Source organism: Balaenoptera acutorostrata, chromosome 19 (genome assembly GCF_949987535.1).
Source record: "Balaenoptera acutorostrata chromosome 19, mBalAcu1.1, whole genome shotgun sequence".
Lineage (NCBI taxonomy): Eukaryota > Metazoa > Chordata > Mammalia > Artiodactyla > Balaenopteridae > Balaenoptera > Balaenoptera acutorostrata.
Window position 1 is genome coordinate 57,705,744 of NC_080082.1, and position 20,631 is coordinate 57,726,374.

Here is a 20,631-nt window from a genome sequence, read left to right on the forward strand (position 1 = left end):
TTATTTTTGGACTCCTCAACAGGACATGTTACTTTTATAGTTTGAAATTTATCTTGAAGTAATGGGTAGTAGATAGGTACTATATGGAACATATAGCAGAAGCTCATGAAAGTATACATATGATGAGGGACAGAGGTTGTTTTTGTCCCCTTCCTGATCATTTTGATTCTCGGATTTCATTAACCTTATCGTCTCTGCCACCCACCCATGGCAGAGAGTGGTGTGTAGAAACAGCCCTGGGGTGGGGTGGAGTGGGGAGAGGTGGGAGAGACCCTAGCACAGGTCTGATGGCAGCTTCTGTGACTTCCCTTTTCCTCTTCAGCGTCCTCATCTGTTACCTGGCTGACAGCTCTCCACAGCTCTGCATTCAAGGGGCTTTCATTTGGAGAGACAACAGATTGGTTCATCTAGAAGTATTTTTAGTTGTTAATCCCAAGAAGAATCTTAGGAATTTTTTTTGGCCAGTTTTCTTCAGATTTTGCTTCTTATTTATCTGCCCTTTCCCCTTGGCCGACTCCCTTGACAGTGAGACACAGGGTCATCGGTTTAAGTATGGGAAGGAAATTATGGCCTTGAGCACAGTCAGAAAGAATCTGGCTCTCAGGCACTTCCTGTGAGCCACCACTAAATTACAAAGACTGAGCCCTGACAAGGCTTTTCAAAGGGACATCTTACACCGCCACTGTGTCAGCGTTTCCATCATAAGCAGTTGTTTTTCATGGTGCTTATTATGACCAGGTTTGAAGTGGCCTTTACACGGAAAGCATTTACCCAGTAGGGTGAGGGTAAAATAGCAGAGAGAGATATGGAGGGAGGGGGAGCATACAAAGATTGCTTTCAGAATTCCCTCTTTCAGCCCAGACTGACCATGCCATTCTTGCTCAGAATCCTGGGGGCTCCTCAGAGGATGAAGTCTAGACTCTCCTTATTGTGACAGGGCCCACCACAAAACAGGTTTGCCCCCGACCTCTCCCACCATACATACCTTATGCTCGCCGTTCCAGTTCTCTGGCCAGGACAGCGTGTTAGAGCAGCAGGACAGGCCTGGGGGGGGGGTGGGGAGGTGTCAGATGGGGCACCATCCCTTACTAGCCAAGTTGTTTCCTTTCTCTCTGTCTCAGTAGTCACTAATCCGCATAAGTTTCCTGAATGAGAAGAGAAGGGAGCCTTTGGGGGACAGACAGGAGACTCTTTTTGACTCTTGTCTCTTGGCAAAATCTTGGGAATTAAACCACCAAATGTCTGCTTATTAAATTGGTCTTTGAACCATGAAGTTTTTTGAGCTTTTTAAAAAACTATAGAAGTTGAAAAAAAAATTTTTCTTTATATGTGGAATCCCAACATATAAAATAGATCAAATTGAGTTGCTCTGTTTTAAGGCCGGAAGGTCTGGTGTTCCACCTGTTCAGCCTTCTCCATAGCCCTGAAGATCTGCCAGTTACATCCGGGGCCCTCCAGGGCACGCTCCTCAACTGTTCTTCTTGTTGGTGCGTGAGGATTAGAGTCACCTGTTTAACAGGACCCCAGGCAGAGGCCTAGTATACAAGGGGGAGAATGTGTCCCCGTGGTTGAGAGAGGGGCGTGTTCACATCCCAGCTCTACTTCGTAGCTATGTGAACCTGTGTTTCTTCATTTCTCTGAATTGTATCCTTTTTTAAAAACTGTAGAGAAAAGTGTATAAAGCATGTACAGTCTGAACAATTATGAAGTGAATACCCTACCCGTGTAACCAACCCAGGTCAAGAAGTAGAACAGAAGCTCCGCTCATATCCTTTTTCTATCATACCTTCTTTCCTAGCCTCAAAGTAGGAACCTGAAATATGCTTTTCAGATAGTGAGGTGAAAAATATTTGAGTAAGAAATATTTTTCATAGTACCTTTTTGTTAATAGTGCCTACATGTAACATCTTCTCATTCAGAAAATCCATTTTGTGTTAAATGTATTAATTCATAAATCCATCACCTCTAGAAGATAGGGATAAACACCTCAATTTAGCAGATTTTCAGATATGATGAATTGAGCCTGAGGCATGATTTTGTGCTAATTCCAGGCTCCTTCCCATGTTCTGTCTTGTAACTGTTCATTTTCCATTTCTCTCAGACCTCTGCTTTTAACTTTATTTGAAGCAAGGCAAGTATATAAGTAAGTGTGGAGGCTAGAAAATGGAAAGGAGAAATATAAGTATTGGTTTGCTAGTGTGAGACCTAAATAAGTTCTTTAATCTGAATTCAAATTGTTCCCTACTAAAATTTGCTGGATTTAGAGGTTGTTCTGTTATGTTTCTCTGTGACCATTGTTCTTATCTTCAGTACAGGTGAATTAGATAAAATAAAACCAACTGTTCTTATTTAAAAAGTTTATACATGTGGCATAATTTTTATTACTAGCAGTAGTCTGCTTTAGGACTGGCAATTTATAGAATAATGCAAATGAGTAGTGAGGAATAATTAGAGATAATGGGCTGAAATCCTCATGTCATCTTAGACTGCCACCAGGGGAACAGAATAGTAAGGCTTACTGTTGGACTTGAAAACAAGCCGACCTATTTTTCCCAATTGACAGAAATGCCTATTTCCTCCTCTGCAAGACACATTTGGCTGTACCTCCACTCTTGTATATTCAGATAAATTTTTTTGGAGAATGTTCTTGAAAAAACTTTTTTTTTTCTACTGAACTTTAAAAATAAACTGAATAGATCAGAAGTGCTCAGAAGCAACTGCTGAGATAATTTTTTAGATTTTCTTTACCATTTCAAAAATCAATGGCCCGAATACCAGGAAATTCAGAGGTAAGATGTGGCTGTGTTTTTTTGTTTTGTTTTGTTTTTAAGCATCTTTATTGGAGTATAATTGCTTTACAATGGTGTGTTAGTTTCTGCTTTATAACAAAGTGAATCAGCTATACATATATGTGGCTGTGTATTTGTATCTTGGTTTGGTAAGAATCTTAGCTCACTGTATTAATGGTAGATAGGCTGTGATACCAAGGTGGATTCGAGTAATTTCAGTTTCCACTTGGCCTTGGTGTTGCATTTCCTTTGGCGTGGAATATTTTTGCAGGTTATCAGAAATTGTGTGTTGTTGTTATCGTTCTTAATATAGGTAACCCAGAGAAATTGTGCTGCATCAGTGAGAAAGATTTCTCAGCCTTCACTTTTGTCTTTGTTTATAGTTGCTTTGATCAGATAGCCTGATCAGAACTCCAGAGTTACCTGAGAGAAAGCTGCTGAGGATAAAGTTTAAGGAAGTGCTTTTGCTGAAAGCAACTCCCTTCATTCATCAGGGGAATTTGATTTCATCCTGTGAATAACTTGGCTTAGAAATTTTGTTTCTTTGGGACTGGCTTGTAGAGTTCTGCATGAGAACTGTGTCATGGTGAAAAATGGGCTATTTACTTTATTCTTTGTGGGCCGGCTATGATGGTAAGATAACGTAGCTGTGTTTTTCTACGCTGGAATTTGAGGTACCTTTACCAGGGTTTGGGGGGAAAATAAATCAAGAGGCACATTGGGACTTCCCCGGTGGTCCAGTGGTAAAGAGTCCGCCTTACAGTGCAGGGGACACGGGTTGATACCTGGTCAGGGAACTAAGATCCCACATGCCGCGGGGCAACTAAGCCCGCGCGCCACAACTACTGAGCTCTTGCGCCTCAGCTAGAGCCCACGTGCCGCAAACTACAGAGCCCACGTGCCCTGGAGCCTGCTCACCACAACTAGAGAAGAGAAAACCCACACGCCGCAACTAGAGAGAAGCCTGCGCGCCTCAACGAAGAGCCTGCGCGCCTCAACGAAAGATCCCGCGTGCCGCAGTGAAGACCCCGCATGCTGCAACTAAGACCCAATGCAGCCAAAAATAAATAAGTAAATAATAAATCTTAAAAAAAAGAAAGAAAGAGGAGCATTAAGAGACATTTGTAAAAATTATATACGTAATGTCAGAGAATCTTTCATAGCTGTCCTTTAAAAAATTAACTTTGGGCCAAATTATTTTCAGAACAGACATCTGAGTTATCAGTCCTTGAAAACTGTTTTTGATCCCTTTGTGTTTTCTTCATTGGGCCCTCTGGAGCGTGCTGTCCATTGCATAGCGCATAGTAAGAGCTGAGTGCACATACATACCCATTGTCCAAGAATAGCCCATCTGTTGTATGAGATTACACGTTTCAAGACCAGATGGTTAAACACTTAAGTCAGTCTTTCCAAAGATCCAGATGACCCATTTCAGAGATTTCCTGTACCCAGAGCCCTGGGGATGTAGTAAGATTCTGTGGCTTTGAGGAAATCCTCCCTCCTACGCTAAACAGGAGTAGGTGTATGTAGCCTGTGCTAGTGGGAGCAACCACTAGTACTATTCTGGGCAAATATTTGCTGTTTGCTTCCTTTGTAAAATCCGTGGCTTTCTGCCCCTTCCCTACCATGTTATTTGAATTTGCATTGGACTGAACGGTAGAAATATAATTGCCATATTCAAATGGTGTTTTCTTTCACGTAAGATGATCATCTCCTTAGACTGTGTTAATTTGTTAGGTGAGGAGTTGAGGTAGCAGTGTTACCAACAATAAATAACACTGGTGGGATAAAAGATTATTTTCACGTTAGATTCTCACAGGTAAAAATACAGTCTGTTCATAGTCTGAGCCCTGCTGACCTTCTTGTCTTCTACCTTCCATGCACGAAAACTCTGTGCCAGTCAGTATGTCCCAAAACATATCTGCTGCTGTTCCATTTTGGTCACCGTCATTCATACCCTTTTATGTCTTTAGAATACCTGGGCCATCTCTCCAAGCCCTGCCAGTCTTTTATGTACCAATTCAGATTTTACTTCTGCTCTGACACCATTCCCAGTCTATCCCACCATTCCCAGTCTATCCCAGATCTGAATGATCTCCTCTTCCTTTCTCTGGATCCCAGGAAATGGTCTATGCCATTTATTGTCTGTGATCTAGTTATTTTTTAAGTTAAAATATTGTATTTCTAGTAAATTATTAGATTCTCACCAGCAAGGACAGGGTCCTGTTTCTTCTTTGTTTCATCACGTTGTCTTAGATATAAATATGTATTTGATTTGGTTGATGGACAGTTCAGTTCTTAATTTTAAGGATTAGAGACTAGAGTGATACAAAAATGGTTAACGTCTCTGAAATATTATGAAGGAAGGAGAGAATTTAGCTACTCTGTAACTGGGGCCATCAAATGGCTTACCTTTCTCTTTTATTCAGTGTTAGGGGCTATGTTGTGCTTGTTAAGTTTGATGTAGTCATTTCAGATGTAGTCATTTCAAAAGATACTTCTCACGCGGTAAAGAAATGAGCAGAACAAGGGCATTTCTTCACGTTTCAATAGAAATCACACGGAGGAAGTGAAGACTCCCTCTTTATTTTGGTGTCAGATTTATAAGGATGAAAATTCCTATTTATAGCTAAATACTCTGATACACCATTTGTGCACATCACTAACCTGAAGGTTCTATAAATTTATTTGGATTTCACAGATGAATTAATTGGATAAACGAGGACCTTGGATTCCACTTCCAACTTTAATTTCTTTTTGTAAAGGAAAACAAACAAAAAACTTAGGAAATTTTACTTTAACATTTAATAATGTGAAAATAGAAACATTGGGTTTTTAAAGACTATTTTGTTTAAGTAGACCAGAGAGTCGTATTCTCTTCTTACTGGAGCTTTTATATCGCATCCTTTCTGGCCTGTTTGGAAAGTAAATTCCTCTGAAAAATTCTTAAGGAATCTTTCTTACAGGGAAAATGCTTCCTGGTTAGATCCTTTCCTTTTGTTCTTCCCCTCCCCTCTGTAGAGCAATGAGTCTTATCATGTATCTACTTATTGCAGACATTTTAACCAGCTGTTGATGGTAATTCATAGTTTTGAAAATCCATTCAGAAATTTAATGTGTTCAGAAGTATGAGGTATTAAGGACATTTAGAAAATGCTCTGCTTTCTGTTAAATTAAAATGCATATTTCCATTCCTTTCTCCTATTGGAATTAAGAAAAATTATGGTAACAAGGATTTTGCTTCCTTTGCTAGTAGCTCACTATGAAATTATTTCCTTATATTATCATATAATATATAATTATTATACAGTGTTATATTATTATTAGTTTGGTGGTGTTCTGTATATGGTTGTTTGAAACAAAATGCATTTTCAGAATTTGTTGGCTAGTCTCATAGGCAGAGACAGTAGTTTTGGTTATGAATAGTGGTGGTAGGTAGATAGATCTGTGTCTTAACAGGGCATTCTAGGTTATAGAGCCCAGAAACATTTCCTCTTGGGGGTGGGGGTAGGGGGTGTGAGGTTGCGGATGGAAGAGTGAAACACACACTGAGCTGCTGATGGTATGAACTTGAGCAGTCATAGTAATGCTGGGTCACAGTGGCATTTCTGTGTCCTATGAAATGTGTACCATCTTGGGAATGTTACCACTTCTTGTCCTGGGTGTTTTGTAGAGGTGTTAAAAAAGAAGACACCCCTCCTCCTACCTTCCAGTTGAGGCGCTCTTTGTGGAGCTACTGTCTTGGTTAAACAAGTCAAATAACTCCGGATTCTTGGTGACAGGTTCTAAAAAAGCTCTCAGATGTTTGCATTATGGTTTTGTTTTTTTGTTTGTTGGTTTTTTTGATGTGGACCATTTTCAAAGTGAAAATTGAAATTGAAAATTGAAAATTATTGAACTTGTTAACAGTATTGCCTCTGTCCTGTGTCTTGGTTTCCTGGCCGCAAGGCATGTGGGATCCCAGCTCCCCGACCAGGGATCAAACCTGCACCCCCTGCGTGGGAAGACGAAGTCTCAAGCACTAGACCGCCAGGGAAGTCCCTGCATTATGTTCAGCCTATATTTGTGACAAAGAATTGAAAATACTCCTGGAGTATTTTCCTTCCTAAAGAAGTGGACTTATGGCTTCAAATGTGAAGCTAAATGTTAGGTTCTGTGTTTTAATTTTTCTAATACAAGTAGCTCAGTAAAGCTTAAAGATAAAAGGAGTTACTGGTTTTTTTTTTAATTAATTAATTTCTAATTTTTTTGGCTGCATTGGGTCTTCGCTGCTGTGCGCAGGCTTTCTCTGGTTGCGGCGACCGGGGGCCGCTCGTCGTTGCGGTGCACAGGCTTCTCACTGCCGTGGCCTCCCCCATTGTGGAGCACGGGCTCCAGGAGCATGGGCTTCAGTAGTTGTGACACGAGGTCTCAGTAGTTGTGGTACGCGAGCTCTAGAGCGCAGGCTCAGCAGCTGTGGCGCACGGGCTTAGTTGCTCTGCGGCATGTGGGATCCTCCCAGGCCAGGGCTCGAACCCGTGTCCCCTGCATTGGCAGGCAGACTCCCAACCACTGTGCCACCAGGGAAGCCCGGAGTTACTGTTTTAAAGAATACTTTTTTCCTCCTCTACTGTAATTCTTCAGTTTTAAAAGGATTAGTATTGGCAAATTATTAGAATGGGTGTTCAGATTTTGCTGTTTGAGTAGCTTAGTTGCCCACTAAGAACACCAGTTCCCATCAGATTTACACTCTAAAGACATTGCGAAGTCTTGGACATGCCCTGTCTTCTACTTTCTCTTTCTTTGTGGCCTTCAGATCATTAAATTTAGTGACTCAGCTAATTTTTTTTACCCACCTCTTAGAAAAGTCGATCGTGTTTGTGACCAAGCACTTAAGGTTATTTCCTTTAAACCAAGTGTTTGAGACGTTTTTAGATTTATAACAGTCTTTGTTTACCATGTAATTCAGTCCAATTGAGGAACTAGTAAAACTGCATTATCCAGACATCAAAGACAGACATGTAAGAAGAGTATACTTATACCAGGGAAACTGTTAGGTTTCTAACAAGTGGAAGGTTACCAGGTGTCCAAAAATTAACCACTCCCATGCCACCTAATTCTCATTTCTTGTAGCTTTTTTAGTTCAGCCAGCAGCATTCTGGGTTTTAAATATCAGTTGCTACATTCTTGAGAGTTGAGAGTGTTTTCTTTTCTTTAGCATCCTTCAGATAACTGAGACTTTGACTTGAATGGACTAAATAGAATATCCTGCCATAAAAAAAATTGTAAGTAACAAGGTGTTGAATGGACTATACATTTTAGTTTAGTTCAAAATTAAACCAATATCTTTATTTCTTGAGGTTTAAGAGCAGGTTGTGGTTTTGTTTTCCTGAGATTTCTGTGAAGAGGTAGATTATTTGGCCCACTTTATAGAGGGTAAGTGGGATGATTTGCCAGCTGCATGCAGCAGTTGCTTGAAGTAGGACCTGTGTCGCCAAGTTGCATTTCAAGATTGGTCAAGTGGGTGGCCTTGACTCCTGCCAGACCCTGGGATGAGGAATGATAGAGAAGGGCTCTGTTAGGTGAGCACTCTTGACTTCCTTAAACCTTCGTCAGCATTCCTACCTGAGGCTCTGTTAAAGCCTCATTAAAACAAAATTGTAGGGACTTCCCTGGTGGTGCAGAGGTTAAGAATCCGCCTGCCAATGCAGGGGACACGGGTTCGAGCCCTGGTCCGGGAAGATCCCACATGCTGCGGAGCAACTAAACCCGTGCGCCACAACTACTGAGTCTGTGCTCTAGAGCCCGCGAGCCACAACTACTGAAGCCCGCGTGCCACAACTACTGAAGCCCGCGTGCCACAACTACTGAAGCCCGCGTGCCTAGAGCCTGTGCTCTGCAACAAGAGAAGCCATCGCAATGAGAAGCCCGTGCACCGCAACGAAGAGTAGCCCCCGCTCGCCGCAACTAAAGGAAGCCCGAGCGCAGCAACGAAGACCCAACACAACCAAAAATAAATAATAAACAAATTAATAAATTTAAAAAAATTGTATATGTATACTACAGAATAATGTGCAAAAAGCACTTTGATTTCATATAAATCTTTCCTTTTCAGGTATTTCAGAGGTTGTATGTAAACATGCTTTAGATGTTCATAAGCATCTTATAATTTTACTTATGTATGCAGTCACCTAGGGAAGTGGAGGATGGGGAAGGTTGGGTTTTTTTCTCTTTCCCATAGCTATCCTGCTTGCTCCTCCTGAAGCCTGGAGCTTGGCTTCTATAGGAGCATGCCACTAGGTTATCTGGAGGTGATTACTTACAGGCATTGAGATTTCTCTTTTGAGAAATGGTCAGACAATTTTTACATACCATCTAGCCACATTTTGTCTCCATAGAGGGTTTGGCTTTCTGGGTTATCAAAGGAAGACACGGATTTTTGGGAAATGTCTTTGACCTTTCAGGGTTATCATCATAGGGGACAATTGTGCTCTCCCATTTGTTGCCCCCTTGTATCAGTCAGAATAATGTATGGTGGTCTGACTTCCTGTGGCACTTCTTGTGAGATAGGCTCACAAAAAAATATTAAGGTTGTGGAAATGCTGGGTTCCTACCAAGCATAAATGAGATTCAAAAGAAAATTGCTGTTTATTTTAAATTCTTCTCTTTGGAGTGTCTCAGGAGACTGTTCATTTGGCTACAGGTTCAGCAATTGCACAGTTACATTTACACGTGTAAGTAGACTGCAGTGCAGTATAAACTGTAGCGACCAGAAGAACATTTATGTAGAGGCGGCCAAAGACTACATATTTTACTTATTTCAGCTGGGAAGCTGCTAAGGGCTTTGTAAGACATCATCATAACATTTTATGACTTCAGCTATAGGTCCTTTTAGGTGCCACTTCACAGGCACAGTCTGTGACTCCCCATAGCCTTTGGGGAAGAATCGAAGCTCTTTGAAAGTGGCTTAATCTGGTCCCTGCTTACTTGCCAATGCATCTCACCCATCTCTTCCCCGTACACACTTAAGTTCAGCTGGTTCTCCCACGGGCAGTGCCCTTTTCTGGAGAGAGAGGAGTCTGCACAGTTCGGCCCCTCTACTTTAGGTCTCACCTGAGATGGAACTTCCTCCAGCAAGGCTTTCCTAAATCTGAAAGGCTGGGTTTGGGGACCCTTTAATAAGCTCTAATAGTCATTCATTTATTCATTCCTTCAGTAAATATTTGTGTCAAACATGTTCTCGTAGCTTGAGGACACAGAAGTGAAGAAAGCAGGGGTGGGCCTTACCCTCACAGAGCTTACGTTCTTGTCAGGGAAGCCACCCCATATTCATACCCTTTAAAAAAACAAACAAAAAAACCCTTTTATTTGGAAATAATTACAAACTTAGAGAAGTTGCAAAAATTAAAATAGCACAAAGGAATATCCTGTACATTTTACCCAGATTCACCTCCTGTTGTTAACATTTTTCCTTGTTTGCATTCTTAGTCTCTCTCAATATATAGGTGTGATTTTTTTTTTGGACCAGCCACATACATTATGGTCTTTTTCCTCTAAATACTTCAGTGTGTATTTCCTAAGAGTAGGGCTTTTCTCTCACATGATAGTTGTAAACTTCATAAATTTACACTGATAGAATACTTTTATCTAATTCCATTCATAGTCCAATGTTATTAATTGATCTAATGATGTTCTGAATAGCCTTCCTCCTCCTGCCCCTCCACGCCCACCCCATACAGAATTCAGTCTAGGATCAGATAATTGCATTTAGTTAGGATGTCTCTGTAGCCTCCTTTAATCTGAAATATTTATTTACAAAGCCATTCTGTCTATTATGACACTGATTTTTTTTTTTTAAAGTACAGAAATGCCCCCCCACCCCGCACCCCCGGCCGTAATAGAATCTTGCTCATTTTGTGTTTGTCTGATGTTTCCTTGTGATTAGGTTGAGGTAGTGCATTCTAGGCCATCATACTGCATAGTGATGTTGTATCCTCCTGGGGTATCACATCTGGAGGCCCATGATGTCCTTCTGGCTCTTTGGTGGTAATAATTTTCATTACCCAAAGTGTTGCCCAACATCTCCACTGTGTAATTAGTGTGTGTTTGTGTTTCTTCTTCCATTTGCAATAAGTAGTCTATCAGGAGACCTCATTTCTGCGCAAAATCCTGCTCCTAATCAAAATTTCCCCCCCTAGATTAGCATCAAGTGATGATTCTTGTCTGATCCAGTATTATGAACTCAAGTTCCTACTTCTGCAGTGGATTGTAATTCGTTACTGTACTTAATTATTTTGATGTTCAAAGTGTCCCAGATTTGACCAGTGGGTGCCCCTTCAAACTGGCTCCCGTGTCCTTGTGAGGTACCCTATCATTTTTTCAAGCACTTCCTTCCTTTCTTGTACAATAAGATGTTCCAGGCCCATATTGTACCAACCCTGCCCTAGCCCTGGAATCAGCCACTTTTCCAAGGAGCTTGCAAGCCCTTGTTTTAGCCCTTAGCACACTGCTTGCTTATGTGTCTTCCTCCATTAGATGACATTGTACCTCTGAGGGTACAACAGATGTCAGTCTTTTTTTTTTTTTTTTTTAATAATTGTAAACTGCCTTGCTTTGTAGATTGCCTTTAGTGCAAATGCCTTGGTTATTTCACCACTTCTTACATTCTTTGCTGTTGGCAGATTCTGTTTTTTATTTATTTTTTTATTTTTGGCTGCATTGGGTCTTCATTGCTGTGTGCAGGCTTTCTGTAGTTGCGGCGAGCAGGGGCTACTCTTCGTTGCGGTGCGTGGCCTTCTCATTGCGGTGGCTTCTCTTGTTGCGGAGCATGGGCTCTAGGCATGTGGGCTTCAGTAGTTGCAGCACGTGGGCTTAGTAGTTGCGGCACGTGGGCTTAGTTGCTCCGCGGCATGTGGGATCTTCCCGGACCAGGGCTTGAACCTATGTCCCCTGCATTGGCAAGCGGATTCTAAACCACTGCGCCACCAGGGAAGTCCAGATGTCAGTCTTATTTGCTCTTATGTCTTTACCCAGCTTAAGGCCTCGTACATTTGATGTTTACTGTAATTATTTGTTGAACAATAAAATTGATATTTTCTACTGTTTGGTGATTAAAATTGGTTTCAAAATTATGATGCTGATTGGTTTTCTTTTTTCCTCCCCCACCTAGGAAGAAATGTTGGCTATTTGGTGATGAGAAGTGGCAAAAACTAACCTCGTACTGGTATACAAGCACGATGAGATCTGACACTTTTGCTTCGTGGGCAGCCGGCCCCCACTGATAATGTGGGGAAGCCATTGGGTCCACTGGAAAACACTAATCTGATCTTGGAAGTAGCTGATTGTGGCAGGATGTGTCGACGATGATGATGGCAAGAAAGCAAGATGTCCGCATTCCCACCTACAACATCAGTGTGGTGGGATTGTCTGGGACGGAGAAGGAGAAGGGCCAGTGCGGCATTGGGAAGTCTTGTCTGTGCAACCGCTTTGTGCGCCCGAGTGCTGACGAATTTCACTTGGACCATACCTCTGTCCTCAGCACCAGTGACTTTGGTGGGCGAGTGGTCAATAATGACCACTTTCTCTACTGGGGGGAAGTTAGCCGTTCCCTGGAGGACTGTGTGGAATGTAAGATGCACGTTGTGGAGCAGACTGAATTCATTGATGATCAGACTTTTCAGCCTCACCGGAGCACGGCCCTGCAGCCCTATATCAAGAGAGCTGCTGCAACCAAGCTCGCATCAGCTGAAAAACTCATGTACTTTTGCACTGACCAGCTGGGGCTGGAGCAGGACTTTGAGCAGAAACAAATGCCAGATGGAAAGCTGCTAATTGATGGTTTTCTTCTTGGTATTGATGTTAGCAGGGGCATGAATAGGAACTTTGATGACCAGCTCAAGTTTGTCTCTAATCTCTACAATCAGCTTGCAAAGACAAAAAAGCCCATAGTGGTGGTCCTGACTAAGTGCGATGAGGGTGTTGAGCGGTACATTAGAGATGCACATACTTTTGCCTTAAGCAAAAAGAACCTCCAGGTTGTGGAGACCTCAGCAAGATCCAATGTAAATGTGGACTTAGCTTTCAGCACCTTAGTGCAACTCATTGATAAAAGTCGGGGAAAGACGAAAATCATTCCTTATTTTGAAGCTCTCAAGCAGCAGAGTCAGCAGATAGCTACAGCAAAAGACAAGTATGAGTGGCTGGTGAGTCGCATTGTGAAAAACCACAATGAGAATTGGTTGAGTGTCAGCCGAAAGATGCAGGCCTCTCCTGAGTACCAGGACTATGTCTACCTGGAAGGGACTCAGAAAGCCAAGAAGCTGTTTCTCCAGCACATCCATCGCCTCAAGCATGAGCATATTGAGCGCAGGAGGAAGCTGTACCTGGCAGCCCTCCCACTAGCTTTTGAAGCTCTTATACCCAATCTAGATGAAATAGACCACCTAAGCTGCATAAAAGCCAAAAAGCTCTTGGAGACCAAGCCAGAATTCTTAAAGTGGTTTGTTGTGCTTGAAGAGACACCGTGGGATGCCACCAGCCACATTGACAACATCGAGAACGAGCGGATTCCCTTTGACTTAATGGATACCGTCCCTGCAGAGCAGCTGTACGAGGCCCACTTAGAGAAGCTGCGGAACGAGAGGAAAAGAGCTGAGATGAGAAGGGCATTCAAAGAAAACCTGGAGACCTCTCCTTTCATAACTCCTGGAAAGCCTTGGGAAGAGGCCCGCAGTTTTATTATGAATGAAGATTTCTATCAGTGGCTAGAAGAATCTGTATACATGGATATTTATGGCAAACACCAAAAGCAAATTATAGACAAAGCAAAGGAAGAGTTTCAGGAGCTGCTTTTGGAATATTCGGAATTGTTTTATGAGCTGGAGCTGGATGCTAAGCCCAGCAAGGAGAAGATGGGTGTCATTCAGGATGTTCTGGGGGAGGAACAGCGATTTAAGGCATTACAGAAGCTCCAAGCAGAGCGTGATGCCCTTATTCTGAAGCACATTCATTTTGTGTACCACCCAACAAAGGAAACATGCCCTAGCTGCCCTGCCTGTGTGGATGCTAAGATCGAGCACTTGATTAGTTCTCGGTTTATCCGACCATCTGACCGGAATCAGAAAAATTCACTTTCTGACCCCAACATTGATAGAATCAACTTGGTGATCTTGGGCAAGGACGGCCTTGCACGAGAGTTGGCCAATGAGATTCGAGCTCTTTGTACAAATGATGATAAGTATGTAATAGATGGTAAAATGTATGAGCTCTCCCTGAGGCCAATAGAAGGGAATGTCAGGCTTCCTGTGAACTCTTTCCAAACACCAACGTTTCAGCCCCATGGTTGTCTCTGCCTTTACAATTCAAAGGAGTCTCTATCCTATGTGGTGGAGAGTATAGAGAAGAGCAGAGAGTCCACACTTGGCAGGCGAGATAATCATTTAGTGCATCTCCCCCTGACCTTAATTTTGGTTAACAAAAGAGGAGACACCAGTGGAGAGACCCTGCATAGCTTAATACAGCAAGGTCAGCAGATTGCTAGCAAACTTCAGTGTGTCTTTCTCGACCCTGCTTCCGCTGGCATTGGTTACGGACGCAACATTAACGAAAAGCAAATCAGTCAAGTTTTGAAAGGACTTCTGGACTCCAAGCGTAACTTAAACCTGGTCAGTTCTACTGCTAGCATCAAAGATCTGGCTGATGTTGACCTGCGAATTGTCATGTGTCTGATGTGTGGAGATCCGTTTAGTGCAGATGACATACTCTTTCCCGTCCTTCAGTCCCAAACCTGTAAGTCTTCCCATTGCGGAAGCAGCAACTCTGTTTTACTTGAACTACCAATCGGACTACACAAGAAGCGCATTGAACTCTCTCTTCTTTCATACCATTCCTCATTTAGCATCAGAAAAAGCCGATTGGTCCATGGGTACATTGTTTTTTATTCAGCCAAACGTAAGGCCTCCTTGGCTATGTTGCGTGCCTTTCTTTGTGAAGTGCAGGATATTATCCCCATCCAGCTGGTTGCACTCACTGACGGCGCTGTAGATGTCCTGGATAATGACGTAAGTCGGGAGCAGCTGACCGAGGGGGAGGAGATCGCTCAAGAAATTGATGGAAAGTTCACAAGTATCCCCTGTAGCCAACCCCAGCATAAACTTGAGCTCTTCCACCCATTTTTTAAAGATGTGGTGGACAAAAAGAACATAATCGAGGCTACTCATATGTACGACAATGCTGCCGAGGCCTGCAGCACCACAGAAGAGGTGTTTAACTCCCCCCGGGCAGGCTCTCCGCTCTGCAACTCAAACCTGCAGGATTCTGAAGAAGATATCGAGCCCCCTTCTTATAGCCTGTTTCGAGAAGACACATCACTGCCCTCTCTGTCCAAAGACCATTCTAAGCTCTCTATGGAACTGGAGGGAAATGATGGGCTGTCTTTCATCATGAGCAATTTTGAGAGTAAACTGAACAACAAAGTACCTCCGCCAGTCAAACCAAAGCCTCCTGTCCATTTTGAAATTACAAAGGGGGATCTGTCTTATTTAGACCAAGGCCATAGAGATGGACAGAGGAAGTCTGTGTCTTCTAGCACCTGGCTACCTCCAGATGGGTTCGATCCTTCTGATTATGCCGAACCCATGGATGCTGTGGTCAAGCCAAGGAATGAAGAAGAAAACATATACTCAGTGCCCCACGACAGCACCCAAGGCAAAATCATCACCATTCGGAATATCAACAAAGCCCAGTCCAACGGCAGTGGGAATGGTTCCGACAGCGAAATGGACACTAGTTCTCTAGAGCGAGGACGCAAGGTATCCATCGTGAGCAAGCCAGTGCTGTACAGGACGAGATGCAGCCGGCTGGGGAGGTTTGCTAGTTACCGAACCAGCTTCACCGTGGGGAGCGATGATGAGCTTGGGCCCATCCGAAAGAAAGAGGAGGATCAGGCATCCCAGGGTTATAAAGGGGACAGTGCCGTCATTCCGTATGAGACAGATGAAGACCCAAGGAGGAGGAATATTCTTCGCAGTCTAAGAAGGAACACTAAGGTAAGACACGAGTTTAGGAATGATTTATAGGAGTGGCTTGCACAGCACAGTGTCTTGGTAAGAGTTCATTGATGATGATGAAGATTTTCAAGGACAGCTTACTCTGGTAAAAAAACTGCCCTGTGGGTGTGTGGGTGTGTGTCTTTACTCTTTGACTTAGCATTAAAAAATAAGCAGTGTCTCAGATAGCTACTACTGGTAGCTCTCAAGTGGTAAGGACTTTGGATAGACAGCCCGAGTTGTCTTTGTCCAAAACAATAGTTAGGTAATTACCAAAATGAGCAGATCATGTAGAACTTGTCAGTGTCCTGACAAACAGCCAAGCCAGTGACAATGTGCTTGGCCTTTCTTCACTTAAACAGCAGAACCCAGAATCACAGCCCTCAGTCTTTGACTGAGAAACAAACATTTCATCCATACATCTCTTAAATGCTCCTTTTCCCCCTTGCTGATCTGTAAAGGTTGCTACATTTTAGATTAGGAAAAATTAGATGGTTATTTTATTTGCACACATAAATCAGTGAAGGGTCTTCAAGTACCTAAATGAAAAATAATCTTGTCTCTGTGAGTTATAAACCTGTCCCGTGTTTGTAAAATTGGAGTGCCCTCCAGCTCCTTGAGTGAGTTGCTGCTGCTATCAGTGAGAGCTTCAGATTTGATTTAGGGACCACAAGTGGGGCAGGAAGGGGAAAAGAAAGAAAAAGTAAACCATGTGTGTTAGGAATATCAGGCCTGCTGTCAGATGTAGAGGAAACAGCCCCAAATGTAGGAGCAAATGAAGTCTCTATCTTGTGTGGAATTGCGCCGTGCAGGGCAGTGTGCCCTGTCCTCTTGGGCTTAGGCTTTGAGATAGAAAAGGTATTTCTCAACTTTATTTTTTCCCCATTTAGAGTAGGGGAAATACCTTTTGTTTTTCAGAGAAAGACATCTTGGTGAGACACCACAACAGAACTCTGTCAACAGACTGTTACATGCGGGCCCGCCCCCAGCATTGTGTATACAGGATGGTTTCTCTGCATTGAAAGCTTTTGCTCCTCTCCCTACCATGAAATGGCAGAGAACAAAGTCACTTGTCTGAAAGCGTTTTAGGGAACTTTGGAAGAAAGATTCCCCAAAACTTATGTTATTACAAGACATACCAAATCAGAAGGATCTTGAGTCCAGGCTGTTTTGAGAGCTGACAATTCTGTTGTAAAATACTATCTGGAGGCCAGTTCTGCAGCTCATATTGGCTAAGAGGGTCCTTGGAGATGGAGGAGCACGGTGCCATGGCCCTCACAGGGAAAACCTATTCACTTTGTCTTCCCTGATAGCATGCAGCGTGCTTCTCAGTCACCACTGGCCAGAGCTTCCAGAGTTTTCTTAGCTATAGAATTTCAGAAAGGGCAGGGCAGTGTCATTGTCTGTTCTGTTCCCCTCCCATTCTGAGCTGTATATCAGTAAATATCATAGGCATTTTTCTGTTTGCTCTCCCTATGGTTTGCTTTTACATTTCTGTACCTTTATCTGCCTGCAGTATTTTGTTCTCCAAGTTAGTAGCGGGCAGACCAGTGGAAAGCACTTCTTATTAGGAAGCCAGAAAGTAGCCTGACCAGCCTGCCAGTATTTCCCCAGAGCTCTCCTGTTTGATGATACTGGAATCCAAACATTTTGAACATTTTGGCCTTCTTCTTTTCCTCCTCCACTCCCGGTGAAGACTGTTGCCAGCACAGCGTATCTAAACGCTGACAGTCTTCGAAGTGTGGAGGTGTCTGCACACCTGGGAATTAGGAAGGTGGCATAATATCACACTGTGAATCATAACGGGTTTTCCGACTTCAAGCTACGTTTTTAATACTGTTGAAAATAAAGCTTTTAAAACACATTCCCAAACAAGCTGTGCTTTAAAGAGCAGGCTCAGCAGAGAACGGCTGGTCACAGTGAGCCTCTGAGACGGCCGCCTCCACGCTGGTAATGAGTGCCTCCTAACCTAGAGCTGCCTCACGCTGGATTGCTGGGTCAGCGTGCAAGAAGTGATCCACTTCCCGTCTATCTGGGTTATGTGGGCCACACCTCTCCTAGTCAAATAAAAATGATACCTCTGGCCCAAGAGCAATAGCGTGCCAGAAGTCATTTAGGAGTATCCTTTGGAAAGAGTGAGTAAAAGGTGAAATTGTCTTTTCCTGCCTTGGAAAATGGTGCCTTAAAATGAGCATAGCTGCTTTGTCATCCTAGTGCAGAGATAAGCAAAGTTTTCATTCTGTTCCTGGTTGGAGCAAACCTCCTATTGAAATTTGCTGCCGTTAAGAAATCAGACTGACACTTGTTTACTGGAAAAGCAAGGTACCATGGGGCAGAGGATGCCAAGCCAGCCCCTACATGAGGAATTTGGCCTTTGATTTTTATTGGCATGACAAAGCAGTACAGTATTTATTTGAAGTGAGGGGAGAGCCATTTGGTAATGGAAAACACACTTCGTTCCTCCTGCATGCCACACACCACTGGGGAAATGGCAAAGACCCTTCTTGCCCAGACCTTAGCACCCAGTTGAGGCAGCAAGACCTACACAGCTTCTGAAAATAGGTGGTCTGCCTAAGAGGGTGAGGGAAGGGGGTCTGTGTGGGGCAGAGCAGATATCCTGTGCTGGGGGTGGTTAAGGTAGTGCAGTGTGGTGATCAGGAGCTCTGGGAATCAGGGGGCCTAAGTCAAAACCCAATTCCTCCTCTTCCTTGCTGGGCCTTCGAGCACTTGATTCACGTCTCCACGTCCTTTCTGCAAAAGGGACAAACTTAGTAGCACCTTTCTCATACGGTGTGAGAGAGGGAATGAGATTGTGCCTGTAAAACACTGAGCATACTGCATGCTGGATAAGCATTAGTTATTATTATTTAACTTGACCTTGAAGAATGAGTAGAATTGAAGAAGTGGTGTGAGGTAGGGAAAGGCTTGAAGGTGAAAATATGCATGTTGTATTCAAGGAGAGGAGAAAACTGGTCTGGTCTAGCTGAGAGCTTGAGGGACCAACATTGTCCCTCCCTTTTGTATGTTTTAAACCCTGTGTGTTACTTAGCTGCTTTCTCCTCCCTTACCCTAGCAACAGCCCTAACAACAACCAAAAAAGCTATGCTCTGGGTACCTGTGTGATGTGGAGAAAGAGAAATTGCTCAGTGCCCTTGGCTAATATGCTAGATTAGCTCCTTACTGTAAAATTGGAGTTGGAGTGAGGGAATGGCTTTCATTTCTACTAATGAAAGTGCAAACTGTAAAGCTGACTCTCATTCTGGGTCCTTTTCCCAGCTGAACCATTTAGCAACCCACCCTCATAGTGGGAGCCTTCCGCACTCAGCTGAATGAAATTGAAAATCTACGCTTGCACTTCAGTGGGGTCCATGAATAGATGCTTTGTCTGTAAAGAGTTGTCGTTGCACATGGTCTCTGTCTCCCAGTGCCATGCGTTTGCAAAGATGAGATCAGGACCAGCAGGGTCTTATTTTAAAGCCAAAAAACAGGCTGGGGTGCCTTGCTCCACACAATGTGCTGTTTGGGCAAGCTCAAATTGCTGAATTCGTTGTGCTTGACCACAGATTTAGAGAAGACATTACTGGCTATTTTACCCTTCTATCTGATGTGCTCTTATTTTGTGTTTTTTTTTTTTTTTTAAAAAGACAAAACAGAATGATAAAGAAAATCTTTCACTCACTCTAGCTACCACATGACAAGACAACCTATTGAAAAGCAAACCAATTCAATCACGCATTGTTTGGTCTATAAGGCACCAAGTAACCAGTTTGACAGTTTGTGTCCCCCCCCCCCCCCAGTGAATTGGCTTATTTCATTGGATTCAGTGAATTGGCTGGTTGTTGTGGCTTTGTGTGGACACAGCTCTCATTTTGTGAGGCCTAGAACGGAGTTAAAGTTTCTAGTGTGAATAAAAACCAGCTGGGGAATTGGACTGCTCGCTCCACAGGGAGGGATGTTGCATTTTGACAAGCTGAATGGTATGAAATATGAGCTCTTTGTAACCTGCTCGGGAAAGACTCTCAGTGTGTGCTTCAGAAAGGGCTAGCCCTGCCCCATGAGCTCTAAGTCCAGATAAATACCTTGGTCTTAAAAGTGGGGTAGGGGCGCTGACTGGACCTTGGATTTTCTGATTCCCGAAAGAATTTTATCTTTTAAAAGAAGTACTCTTGCTCCGAAGCACATGTTCATTCATTCTTTTAGGAAGGAAACATTCAACTCCACGCACGGGCATTTCCTGAGCACTTGTATGCCTGGTGTTGTGCTAAGTATTGTATGTGTGGTAGTTGCGTTCATCTAGTTTACCATAACAGAGAATGATAGATTTTATACATGTATTTACGTGCATTTTGAATGTTGCCGGAGTGGAGGTACAGGGTGCTAAGGAATTGTATAGCAAGGAGTTTTACCCTCACCTAGGATATCCGGGAAAGCTCCCGGAGGAAATGATATGTAAAGCTGAGACTTAAAGGGTGAAGCAGACAAAGTCAGTGAAGATGGAGGCTTCCTGGGTCGAGCTTTTAAGAAAACAGTGTGGAACTTGGAGCTGAAAAAAATGTGGCATGTGCTAAGACTTGAAAGAGACCTAGAGTGGCTACTGTAGAGGGTGAGGGAGAACTGGGCAGAATAACAGAGGGCTACGGATCCCATGTGAAAGATTTTGTACTTTCCTGCATTTATTGAATACCTACTGTATGCCAGGTACAGTACCAGGTATTTTCACATCAATTTTTCATCTATTTCGCTTAACAATCTTAAGGAAGTGATTTTTTAAAGTCCTGGTTTTAGAGATGAGGAAACTGAGTCTCAGTGCCCCCAAA

General features: G+C 43.1%; 1 protein-coding gene across 2 annotated transcripts in view; it reads left to right on the forward strand.

Annotated features, from left to right (window-relative positions):
* The window catches only part of ARHGAP35 (Rho GTPase activating protein 35), a 120,729-nt gene that overhangs the window by 31,976 nt on the left and 68,122 nt on the right, over positions 1-20,631 (forward strand). For both annotated transcript variants that reach the window (XM_057534437.1, XM_057534438.1), the window contains exon 2: positions 11,938-15,814. In XM_057534437.1, the coding sequence (XP_057390420.1) occupies positions 12,131-15,814 (3,684 nt within the window). In that variant the 5' untranslated portion in view covers positions 11,938-12,130. The remainder of the gene's footprint in view (positions 1-11,937; positions 15,815-20,631) is intronic.